This window comes from Homarus americanus, unplaced genomic scaffold (genome assembly GCF_018991925.1).
Source record: "Homarus americanus isolate GMGI-L3 unplaced genomic scaffold, GMGI_Hamer_2.0 scaffold32340, whole genome shotgun sequence".
In the NCBI taxonomy this organism is placed as follows: Eukaryota; Metazoa; Arthropoda; class Malacostraca; order Decapoda; family Nephropidae; genus Homarus; species Homarus americanus.
The window spans coordinates 922,610-935,891 of NW_024747232.1; the positions used below are offsets into that span (position 1 = coordinate 922,610).

A 13,282-nucleotide genomic window follows, 5' to 3' on the forward strand; every position below is an offset into this window, starting at 1 on the left:
CTGTTCAGCAGTAACTTTCAGTTTTTCATCAGACCTCTTTAATAGTTCTGATTTTGTAACTGTCTAGTCATTCACCACCTTGAAGCTCATCAAACATGTCGAATTTATCACCCAGAATCAGAACTTTTTATTTTATTTTGTATTTGTTGTATGATTAATACTAGCACTTCACTTCTGAGACACAGAAAAAAGCCCAGCACAGCAGTCAAATTTGCAAGGGACACTTACGCTTAGTCATGAGATTATCCAAAATGGGCATGTATAAAGAAAGCACTAATTAGCATTGCCTTCCCCCTCTTATTTATTCTTATGCTATTAGCTAATGAAGTGCATAGGATCCAGGGTTGGAAAAAATCATGATTTAAAAAAAAAATCGATTTATTTGATTTAAATCGTATTTTTTTTATTTAAATAGATTTTTTTTATTTTTTTACTAATTGCATTAAAATAGTATTTTTAAACCATAAAAACAGTATTTTTCAACCAAAGTTTATTCAGGATAATAAACAGAAAATTGGCATTAAGATATTTATGCAGTAGATGTACCAATGGATTTTAACACAATAATATTCTTTTTGTAAAATAAAAGAAAACTGGTAACATATCTTACATTTGAGTGCACAAATCCAAACGTAATAATGAAATCTAACATAAATGCTCTAATAGGATTACAGTGTTTCAAAAATTAATAACTTAACTTCTTCAAGTCAACAGAATAATATTCTCATTTTGTAAAAAAAATAATACTGGTAACAAAATTAAGAATTACCGGTAATAACTTCAAGTCAACACAATAATCTCATTCTGTAAACAACAAAAATAGTTCAAACATTTAAATTAGCTTAGTTGAACATTGAAATGCTTATACGTATACTGTGACAAGCTTAGATGCCTTTTCCTGTCCTAGGCGATTTCTTACCTTTGAGTGTACAAATCCATATGTGGAAAAAATTCTCTCAACCCCTGCTGATGATGCAACAGCTGTAAATAATTGCCTAGGAACATCCATTACATTTTCTGTCATAGCATTGGCAAAATACTGCCACCAAGCAAGGGGTGAGAGAGGTTTCACAACATCTTTACCAAAATAGACCTCTTTAAATGGTGCACTTCTTCCATGGAAGGACATTAATGTTGAAAGAGACTCGCACACATACTGTTCTGCAATGTCTCGTTGCTCAGGAGTCAGATGTCTGCCCTGATACCTTGGATCTATCACATTAGCTAGAAAATGGGCAGGTGTCAATGCTACTTTGATTCTTTTTTTCAAAATTACCCATATCCTTCTTATCTGTTAAATACTCCTTAATATCAGTTTTCAGTTTTACCCAGATTTCTACAGCATCACTTAATAGGGTATGTTCTCTCTGGACACAGTCCAATGCCACAGCAATAGGCTTAAGTCTCTCTAAATAGTCTTCTGCAGTTCTTTTTAATGCCTTATCATTAACTTTCCTTTCAATTTTCTTATCAATGTCTTCACTATTTTCTTTGCACACTTTGACAAGGGTCTCCCAGTTCTTTAAATAAGATTCAATAGAATCTGTCACTGTGTTCCATCGTGTGTCTGATGGCATTACTAGCATTGTTCCTCCTGCTCTTCTATACAAAGATCCTGGGATGTGATGATTTCTGAAGTACTTAATGATTTCAGTAATGTGCTCCTTAATGTTCTTGATTTGCAGGTCTTGTGAAAGCAAATTTAACAGGTGTGCAGAGCAACCATATGTTATAATGGATTTATCTTGTCCGAATTCACTTCTCATTTTTGCCATATTAGCAGCATTATCTGTTACACAGCTTCTTACTGTGCGTCCAAATTTGTCTTCACACTTTTTTGTAGCACTTTCAGCTATTTCAACAGATATTCAGCTGTGTGTCTTGATTCTGTGTCTATAGAGTCAACAAGATAAATACGGTTGTCCGCTGTTAAAGTTATACATAATATAGGCTCATTATGGACATTACTCCATCCATCCATAGCCATGCAAACTGTTTTCCCACTAAGTTCTGAATAATTCTTAATCACTGAATCGTAGGCTTGATCAAAAAGAGACCCTCCAATTTGATGTCTATTAGGTGGAACATATCCTGGTCTTAGCATTTTAATCATCTTGATGTTATTAGCCTGCTGCATTGCATATAAAAAGAGAAAACAGTTATTAGTAAAAAATCATTTTGATTTAAATCATGATTTTTTTACTCTGATTTAAATCGATTTAAATCGTGTGATTTAAATCATTTGATTTAAATCATAACAACCCTGATATTAGGATCATACGTCATAATAATGCATGAGTGTTATGAGTCAGCCTCATTATCCATTGTATTACAGTACTGTACTACATGATAGGGTTATTGGCGAGTCAACGATGGGATGAAAAAAATGCACCTGTTTATGGGGAAGATAGTTAATACTGTAATACGAGGTCTGTCCAAAAAGAAACCGAACTTTTTAAAAACAAAATTCATTGCTTTACTTACAACTTAAGCAGACTTGTTTCCTTCAAAGTACTCCCCTCCACTGTTGATACACCGCTCCCAACGTTTTTTTTCAGTTCTGGAACGCGTCCTGGAACGCGTTTTGAGGGATGGTGTGCAGGTTTCGTACCGAATTTTCTTCTATCCCTTCTATTGTTTGTAATCGGCGACCTTTCAGGGTGGATTTCAACTTTGGGAACAAAAAAAAAGTCGACGGGACAAATCCGGAGAGTAGGGCGGCTGGGGGACGAAATTCGTCTCGTGCTTCGCCAAAAAGTCACGGATAAGGAGCGACGTGTGAGCAGGTGCATTGTCATGGTGCAGCATCCAGGTCTTGTTTGTCCACGCCTCAGGCCTCTTCCTTCGCACTGCCTCCCTCAAACGCTTCAGGACCACCAAGTAAAACTCTTTATTGACTGTCTGACCACGTGGAACAAACTCACGATGAATGACGCTCTTCCAATCAAAAAGGACGATAAACATCACCTCCACATTTGAACGACTCTGACGTTCAGATTTGGGATCATCTTCGGTGGATGTTCTTCCCCTTTTGAAATGCTGGTATCACATGTGACATTGCGTACGGCTCAAACAATCCTCCCCATAAGCCTGTTGCAACATTTGAAAAGTCTCCTTAAAAGTTTTCCCAATTTGAAACAATTTCACACAAACACATTGCTCTTCAAGATCCTTCATTGTTCAACTTGCAACAAATCGCCAAGTGCACTAAACACACGTTCACTTTAGCACGTGTAGCTCGATGACTAATTGACGTGGTGTGATGCGGCTAGTGTTAGACTAAAGGTCAAGGTCACCGCTACACAGTGCTCCCGTCGCGAGCACGCTGCGCCGGCTCATTGGCGCGCTATTTAAAAAGTTCTGTTTCTTTTTGGACAGACCTCGTATGGTAACTGTATAAGCAGAAACATGTAAGGCAAGTGTGTACACTAAAGCTAAGGACTATTGTATTTTAAAGTCAATGAACATAAGGGTTACTTTAGCAATGAGGAATATGAAATGTCATACTGTTATTATTTCCTCATAAGATTCAATGTAGTAGTTGTCCTCCATGTAGATGGGGATAGTGAAAGAGGATCAGAAGCAGATGAAAGAGAATGACATGAAGAGAGACTCATATTTGTATCATCTGCTGTTGTGTATTACAGCTGGACGTCGAGAAGTGTACTTCGCTGACCGTGACCACAGTATATTTCAGGCACCGGAGGTAGAGTTTCGACAGAAACATGACCTACAGGTTCACCTTTCAGATACTTTAGTTGATGGGGTAAGATATAAAATTTTATAACCTTGGTGTCTGCTTGTAACTTAGGCTAATTATATTTTTATTAATAATTTCCTTTTCTATTGAACAAACTCTTCATTATCATAGTTAAAGGAAACCTTACTCTTTTAAATTGTTTTGTCATATGTTTGTGTGTATAAATAATAATAATAATAATATTTAACGGTTTATTGAAAGAGCATGGCACCCAGAAGGCTGAAAATATACTGTTGCATAATTGGGGAAATGGGGGTGGGGGGAAGGTGCCTTAAACATAGCCTGCCTAAAGAACCAACCTGACTGGGCAACCGCACTCAGTAAGGTCATCCTTATGCGGTCAAAAACACAATCATAATCACAGATCAAATAAAAAACAAACTGTAGAACCTCTTGTGGTCGCTGCATGAAATGTCAGGACCCTCCTGAATACTGGCACAAATGAGCGTCCTGAAAGAAGATCTGCCCTTGTGGCAAAAGAGCAGGCTAGGTATAACGTCGATATAGCAGCCATTAGTGAGTCCTGACTCCCAGACGAGGGTTGACTATCAGAACAGGTTTCTGGCTCTGCCTTCTTCTGGAAGGGTAAGCCTACTGTGGAGAGAAACCGCATTTATGGAGTTGGCTTTGCCATCTGCCAATGCATCCTACATAGGCTAACTGAAATGCCTGTTGGGATCAACAAGCGCCTCATGATGCTCTGAGTCCCACTGAATCACTCACGTCATGCTTTCTTCATCAGTACATACGCTTCAACACTGGATGCAGAGGATGACATCAAGGAGGTCTTTTGTGCCGACCTTGACAGAGTGCTAGCCTCTATCCCCAGAGAAATTAGGTTGTGCTTTTAGGTAATGTCAGAGTTGGCAGAGAAGCTGACATTTGGCAGGGAACCATAGAGAGAAATGAACTAGGTAAGTGTAATCCCAACTGCCTACTTTTCCTCAGCAAGTGTGCTGCACACAACCTCACTATCATCAATACCTTGTTTAGACAGGACAACAAATTCAAGGGTTCGTGGTAACACCCATGATCCAAACATTGGTATCTCATTTACTACATCATTGTCAGAGAAAGTGATCGCTGAGATGTCCTCATCACCCGAACCATGTGTGGCTCAGACCACTGTGACACAGATCATCGGCTCATTAGATCCAAACTCTCCCTTCACGTCGCCCTTAAACGTAGAAGGCAACAAGCCTCCACAAGAGGCTTTAACACCAAGCGTATGGAGGATCCAGCAGTAGCACATGCTTTTAGAGAGCATCTCAAGGATGGGATGATAAACAACCCGACAACAAACAACCCAAATCCGAGTGCTGAATGGGGTTTCCTCAACACTGTCATGGCAAAAACCTGCAGAGACCCTTGGCCAGATCAAAAAAATACACCAGGACTGGTTTCATAAAATTGATCTGGAAATCAACATACTTGTTGATGTTAACATGCTGCTTTAACTGACTGGAATGCAAATTGGCTGGTATTGGGACAATAGTTTTTGGGGTATACCTGTATACAGGCAGTCCCTGACTTACGAAAGGGTTGGAGACCCTGTCGTAAGTTGAATTGGTCGTAAGTCGAAAATGCGAAAATAATACATAGAAAATCTAAAATAGGTGTCTCTTTTTCTTCTCAGCACCACAAAACTCTCACTTTTAAGCTTTCCAGCCATTTTAAAGAGAATTACAAACGAAAATGTTGTCAGTACTGTACACAGCGCAATCATTAACGTCGGGACTCAAAAATACTTAATTTAAAAAATTTTGGGTACGACTGAGGCGGTCGTATGTCCGGGTGGTTGTAAGTCGAGGAGTATCTGTATATGATGATGATGATGATGATATTGTAATAACAATAATACAGTAGAGTTGTGATAATTTGTGAAATACAAATTCAAGTTCTCAAATTTGCAGGTATTGTACCTCTATATTACTGAACTGTACCTATTTTTTAAATTTTGTGGTCAAATATTCATAATTTGCAGCAGCCACAGTGTTTATTTACATAAGAAACCATAAAAAATTTGGAAATGTAATTTCAATGCTCTAATGTGCCTATAAATAAAGAAAAAATAATATAAAACTACAAAATAAGATGAGAGGTGTGGCTATTGGGTGGTATGACTTAGAAAATTTCCCTCTCCACTCCAGGAGGCTCTGGCACTCTGCGACATCTTTAAGTGATGTTATTCAATGTCACCACTATTCCCATATTAATTAGGTACATTTGGTACCCGGTTAATAAAACATTACCATTAAATAATAAATTTTCCTTGGGAAAAATCCCACACTCAACCCAGGGTAAGTTATTGTGTCGTGTTAAATTACCGGTGCTTTGTTTACATAGTGAGAACTGCTGTCCAGCCAGCCAGGGAAGCAGCTGTTTATTTAATATAGAACTACTTTTTGTTCAATATCTATGTGTTACAGTATTTTTTATGTACAGTGATATATCCCCGTTAGCCGAAACAATTAGTGCAGAGCACTTTCGGGGATGAGAGATATCCGGGTAACGAGATGACTTTCTCAAACCCGGAAAAATTCCTTATCCCCGGAACCTTTTCTGGTTACTGGGAAAAGTTTCCGAGTGTCTAAACTAGACTTCTTGCACAAACGCACACTAACCCACTTCCCCAGAACGTTTCTGGGTGCTGGAGATGTTTTCCTTGAGTCTAAACTACTGGAATCCGTAAATACTGTTCTAATTAAGTTAGAAAATTAATTTCTTTACTATAATAATCCAGAGTAGTTTATCTAAACTTTAGATAAACTATTCTGGATTAGATTCTAAAGGTTTGGTTAAATAAATATATTTAAAATTAAAAAATCTATAGGATATGGGCATGAATGAAGCTGTTACATCAAAGACTGTTATTTTCCACTCCCATGGAGCTGTGGGTGGATTAGTGGGTCTCGTGTAACTAACCTAACCTGATGCAATGTCAGGTGGAGGTAGGATGGAGGATTAGTGGTCTCATATTACTGACAGATGGAATGTCAGGTTACCCTTTCTTGGGTGGAGGATTAGTGGGTCTCATGACCTGAAGATGTCTTGAATAAACACAAAACCTAAAGTATTTTTAGAGAGATTGTGGTAAGTACAGGTACAGTGGGGTATGCTATAACGAATCTAATTGGTTCTAGAACCTTGTTCGTTATAGCATTCGTTCGTTATAGGATTAATCCGTTCCAGGCCCCCAAATACAACCACTTAACACTGAAAAATATATTATAAAATTGTAAAAATTGTAAAAAAGTGCATAAATATGCATCTAAACCCCTGAAATAAAGAATATCATTAATACTTGTAATAAAAAAACAATAAATTAGTAAAAAAAAAAAAAAATAATGTTCGTTGTAGGAGTTTCGTTCGTTATAGCATTCTCAATTTTATAGGTAAAACCGTTCGTTATAGGAATATTCGTAGTAGGATCCGTTCGTTATAGCATACCCCACTGTATAAGTATAAATGAGCAAAGTTGTATCCCTTCAACATTACGTTACATAACATATTAAAATATGGAATGAGAAAGCAGAAAGGTGTGAGTAATTAGAGATGGAGTGGAAATGAGTGTTGCCAAGCGCTCCTCAACAGCTGATATTTAACTCGCTACCATGTAGTCACACACACACACACGCAGTTGTGTCATACAGTAAGACCTTCACTCCTTATGCTTGCTGTCTTAATTCCCTTGTTGGGGGTGTGTGAGCGGTGTTGGAATGTGTGTGTGTGGGAGGGGTGATGTTGGGGTATGTGTGGGTGGTTGTTGGAGGGTGTGTGTGGGCGGTTGTTGGAGGGTGTGTGTGTGTGGGCGGCTGTTGGAGGGTGTGTGTGGGCGTTTGTTGGCAGTTGTTGGAGGGTGTGTGTGGGTGGTTGTTGGAGGGTGTGTGTGTGGGTTGGAGGGTGTGTGGGGGTTGGAGGGTGTGTTTGTGTGTGTGATGTAGGAGTGTATGTGTGATGTGTTAGTGTGATGTGTTAGTGTGTGTGTGTTGACGGAAGCAAATCTTTTTGGGAGGTAGGGTGGCATGGTCAGTCCCCTTCCTCACTCAAGTGTGGCTAATTGTGAAAGGGAGATGAATTTGATATCATAATGAGCCTTAATACATTCTCTATGAAACTTTCAATAAGATATCCTTAAACGAAATATTTCTATATGATATAGTGCTGGGAATTCCATTCGTTTATAAAAAAAAAGGTTAGAAATTTTGTTAAAATAATCCTGAATACTTAATCTAAAAGTTTGGTTAAATAAAAAAAAAATAAGCTTTCTGATACGGGCGTGAATAGAGCTGTGTTACTTTTATCCTCTTTGCCACTGATTGGCTCGTTAGCCGCTTGAGCGATCGGTCAAGTATCTGTTACGCACAGTTGGCAAGTGTCCTTGTGTGCTGTATATATTGTACCCCAGCAGATCCTGTCATTTTAAGCCTAGAATAAGCAGACACTTCACGCAATTGACTGTAATACATAACTAATCATGTCTTAACACTTGTGATGAAGGTTGGATGGGAGATTGCTGGGTCACCTTACTAACCTGACCTTATGCAATGTCAGGACACCCATTTTTGGGTGGGGGATTAGTGGGTCTTCTGACCTGTAGATGTCTTGAATGAAATTTTTTTACCAATGAGGTATATACATAGTACTACAGCTACTCCTCGACTTATGACCTACTCGACTTGCGACTGCCTCAGTCGTACAAAAATTTTGTCAAATTACGTACAGTGACCCCTCGTTTAACGAACACCTCGGTTAACGTAATTTCGATTAACGAACTGCCTTCCATAAGGATCTTCAATTCGGTTAACGAAAAAAAATTCGGTTAACGAAGTTCTTACGAACCGACCTCAACATGTTTTCGCTTGCACTGACCGGGCAACCAGCTTTAGTATCGGTCCGCCAATACATTAATCAGTTCTAGGGCTTAAATTCCTTACTCTATTAGTAAATATCAAGAAGTTTATACTATTCAATAATTTTAAAAGTTTAATATTGAATTTTTTAGTCATTTTAACAATTATTGAACATAACTGAAGGTAAAGTGACTAGTTTAATGTGCGGCATCCAGCCTCTTAACACAGCAAACAGGAGTTAGTCTCTCTCTGTTTTCACTGGAGGTAACATCTTGCTTGAGACTCTCTTCAACTAAACACTTTTTTTCTGTGTTTCCAAGCAAATTATTGGTCATTTTGAAATATATTTTACATATTGACAATATATAATGCAGTGCAGTTTTGATTTAAAGAAAATAATCTTGAATTACACCAAGAGAGCTAAAATTTTATGGGAGAATTGGCGCCATGGGATGACTTCTCTTCCACCCCAATGCCTTCTCTTTTTCCTTCTCCTCCACCCCCATTCTAAATCCCATCATCATCATCATCATCCAGGAGCCTTCTACATACACACCTCAAAGTAAGTGAACTTTTCTACCATTTTTGTTGAATTTAGGGAATTTTCGGTGAGCTGGAACCAATTACCCAAAAACCCATTGAAACAATGGTTTCGGTTAACGAACTTTTCGGTTAATGAACGACCTTCTGGAACGGATTGAGTTCGTTAACGGAGGGGTCACTGTATTTTCGAGTCCCGACGTTAGTGATTGTGCTGTGTACTGACAAAATTTTCGTTTGTAATTCACTTTAAATTGGCTGGCAAGCTTAAAAGTGAGAGTTTTGTGGTGCTGAGAAGAAAAAGAGACACCCATTTTAGATTTTCTATGTATTATTTAAGCATTTTCGACTTACGACCTGGATTTGAGTCCCTAACCCCGCCGTAAGTCGAGGAGCAGCTGTATACTGTATTGTATATGAAGGGTACAGGTACAGTATTAATAAACACAGATTATTATTGTAATGTCCTTTCCACTTCATCTCTCTAATCTCCCACACCTTTCTGCTTTCTCACTCCAAATTTTAAAATTTTATGTAATGTAATGTTGAAGGGATACAACTTTGCTCATGTATACTTATCACAATCTCCCTAAAAATACTTAGGTTTTGTGTTTATTCAAGACATCTTCAGGTCATGAGACCCACTAATCCCCTACCCAAGAAAGGGTAACCTGACATTTCATCAGAAGGTCAGTGATATGACACCACTAATCCCCCATCCTACCTCCACCTGACATTGAGTCAGGTCAGCCCCCCCAAAAAAAAAAAACCTTTCATCTTTATTCAAATTATTTTCAGAAAATTCTCTTGATTTTCAACCTCGGAAAATTTGTTCTTAAAGCCGGAAATTTTTGGAAATTCCGACTTTAGGAATGATTTTCCAAGCAAATTTCAATTCTGGCTATCGGAGATTTCCAGGTTTGAGGGATTCCGGCTAACGGAGATATTACTGTATTATGTATGATTTGTGACACTTGTTAAAGCACTTTTGGAACAGTTTGAGTATTTTTTGGCTCCCAGAATTTAATTATTTCATTTAAATCAGTTAAACTATAATATGTGATTTAATAATTCACGATGATTTTTGGTACCTTACCCACAAATTATTGTGACCCCACTACAATAATAATAATATTTATATACAGTACATGGATGGAGGAATGAAGGGAAAAGGCTGTTTTTTGGTATAGTACTGAAACAGTGTAGGCATTTGACTGATTGAGGATGGGAAGAATAACAGCAAGCTTTATTCTGAGAATAGAAATGGGAATTAATGAAGGGAAGAAGATGGGTTGCAAGGAGAATACAGTGAACCCTCACTTTACGCGGTTAATTCAACCCACAGGGTACCACGGAAAGTGAGAAACGCGTAAAGTGAACAACATAACATATGGGATTAATTGAAATAGAGACCGGGCCGACCCCCAAACTCCACTTTTTCAGACACAATACCTATGTTGTAGTAAAAATAACTTCTTAATTTTATGATGGTATGCACACACAATTAATAATTAAGAGAAATATCAATAATATTAGGTTTTTTAACACTTACATTAGTAGAAAAGATGGCTGGGCACACGGGGATGGGGGTTGGTTCCGAGGCAGAGGGCAGATTATTGGCCCTCACCTGTATCACTTGTATCAATTGTATCACTATCCACCACAGAGGCTTGCAGGGCCTCTTTGTCAAACCCCTCAAAGTCCATATAAGTCCATATCCTCACTATAATTATCACTATCACTGACTTGGGCCGGCTGTGGTGGGTGGCGGTGAAGAACTCGGTAATGTTTTGATGACTGGGCGACCTTGTGCGCACCCTGCTCGCGCCGCTTACACAACATGGCGGATGGCGGGAGAGATGGCGGGAGGTTTGGATCCAAAAATGGCGCGGCTCACCAGCCGCTCTCCGCGTAAAGGGGTACACGCACCGCGGAATGTGAGCATTCTGGTTTTGGTAGGGTACCGCGTAAACGTGGAAACGCGGAATGTGGGACCGCGTAAAGCGAGGGTTGACTGTAAATATTTTTGTTATAAAGGAACCGTTTGTGATGTACAAGAAATATTTTAAAGGAATATTGTATTGAGCATCAGTAATGTTTGTGTTAAGTACAACTACTGAAGTAATTTGTGAGATGTTTGTAGTTACCATCCTGATCCAAGTGGGAAAATTACCTTATTAGAACAAAGATCAATATATTATTTTTTAATTAAGTTCTTTGGTCTCTTTTCAGGAAATGGTAATTGACACTGACCCAAACTCTGGCACAAAGTACCCGAGGTATCTAATTTATGATGCTGTTAGAATTCAGGGTAGAGACATAATGAACGACTCATTTCATATGAGATACGAACGTATAATGGTAAGTTATATTTGTTATTATTAACAGTGTTGGTGCGCAGTGGTTTGCCCTACATAAGTTTTGTTATTGTGTCACTGTTAAACATGATCATAGCTCTCTCTAGTTGCTTACGATTCTGTGAAAGCCTTGTTTCTATATTATAAATTCATGTTGTTTTAATAATAGGCTGAGTTGATGATGTTTTGTCTTCATGGTTTTCCTAAATGCAGAATTAGACTGTTCTCATTGTGCTTTTATGTTTTCTCAGTATTTAGCTTTATTATGTTGGAGTGACCTATGACTGTGCACACATAGACTTTTCAGAGTTTTCCAAGATGAGTCTAGACCATGGCATCTGTTGGTAATCTGAAGAGTAATTTCTCCCCAATGACAAAAATTGCTCAAGATGATAGATTTGGGGTCATGGTTTGTCCTAAAACAGGGAGAATAATGAGTTATAACACCATGCAGCTCATTCTTTATACTTCACAGATCACAATTCATTTGACAGTACCCTAGTAGTGTTCATAGAAATAGCCCCTCACTCTGGCTGCCAACCTTTCTGAGGAAAAACTCGTCTCTCCAAGTTCTTATTTATTTAGGATTGATGAGTTTATGCCTCATTGGTACTGAAGTTAGAATTGGCCATGTACATGCACTCTCTGGGTTACGGAAGGGTTCTGTTCCTGAAAATCTTTCCGTAACGCAAAATTCCATAATGCGAAGCAATTTTTCCTATATTGTATTCAGAAAACTGCGATAAATCGGATTTCAATATATCGGAATTCACTTTATGGGGACTCTCTGAAATGCTCTGGGCCACTCTTAAAAAAAAAATGAAAGTAGTAGAACCTCGATAAATCGGACTAATTGGGACAGACCCCAGTCTGAAAAATGTGAAAGTCGGAAAAAAGCGAATATATGGGGGGAGATAACACTGCTTATCTGAACTGTTTAAAGAAAATCAGATGTTGTTATGTTATTACTGCACTTCAACAACTAAGGTCTTTAAGTGTTAACAAGGTTATTAAAAGACTATTACAGTAAAGCCTTGAATAACGACGGTCATGTGTCCTCCAATATTGCAGTGCAAGGTGAATCTTCGTATCGTAAATCATTAATTACCATTAAAATAAAGCAATAATAATGAGATACGTTCTCTAGTCTGACCTTTTCTTACCTTTTGTGTGGCGTTTTACCCTCTTTTCACCCAAAACAATACATTTAATGAAAAATGCAAACAACAGGTATATTCTTTAAATAATGTTTATGAATGCACCTTATGCAATGTATATCAATAATAATATGGTCACACAAGAGGAGATGGGACTCCATTGTCTTTGTCAGTGTTTACACCCGTGATGTCAGTTATCTATCTGAAACTGAAGAAAATATGACCCTGGTTGTTGCTGTAGTAAAATTAATGTAAAAAAATATATGTATGTTTGAATTAATGTTATTTGATGTGCAGTAGAAATAACCACTGATGGTAAAGAAAAAAAGGGGGGGGACTGATAGCGAAACAACAACGCATGTATGTCCGGCGTTGTGCACATTTGTGGAAACATAGAGTCATTTATCTTATTAAGGATATGTACAAAAGATTTATTACTGAATATCTATTTGATTGAATTAATGTTTATGTATGCAAAATAATACGTAGAATATTAAAACACACAAGAGGAGACGAGATGGCATTGTTTTCGTTAGTGTTTAAACCATGACGATGGTTCTCCATATGAAACTGAAGAAAATAAGACCCTGGTTGTAGCTGTAGTAAATTTAATGT

At 38.0% G+C, this 13,282-nt stretch overlaps 1 protein-coding gene across 1 annotated transcript in view; it reads left to right on the top strand.

Annotated features, from left to right (window-relative positions):
* The window catches only part of LOC121879502 (mRNA-capping enzyme-like), a 63,792-nt gene that overhangs the window by 27,820 nt on the left and 22,690 nt on the right, over nucleotides 1–13,282 (top strand). The window contains exons 8-9 of the mRNA XM_042386145.1: nucleotides 3,648–3,766; nucleotides 11,386–11,514. Of these exons, the coding sequence (XP_042242079.1) occupies nucleotides 3,648–3,766; nucleotides 11,386–11,514 (248 nt within the window). The remainder of the gene's footprint in view (nucleotides 1–3,647; nucleotides 3,767–11,385; nucleotides 11,515–13,282) is intronic.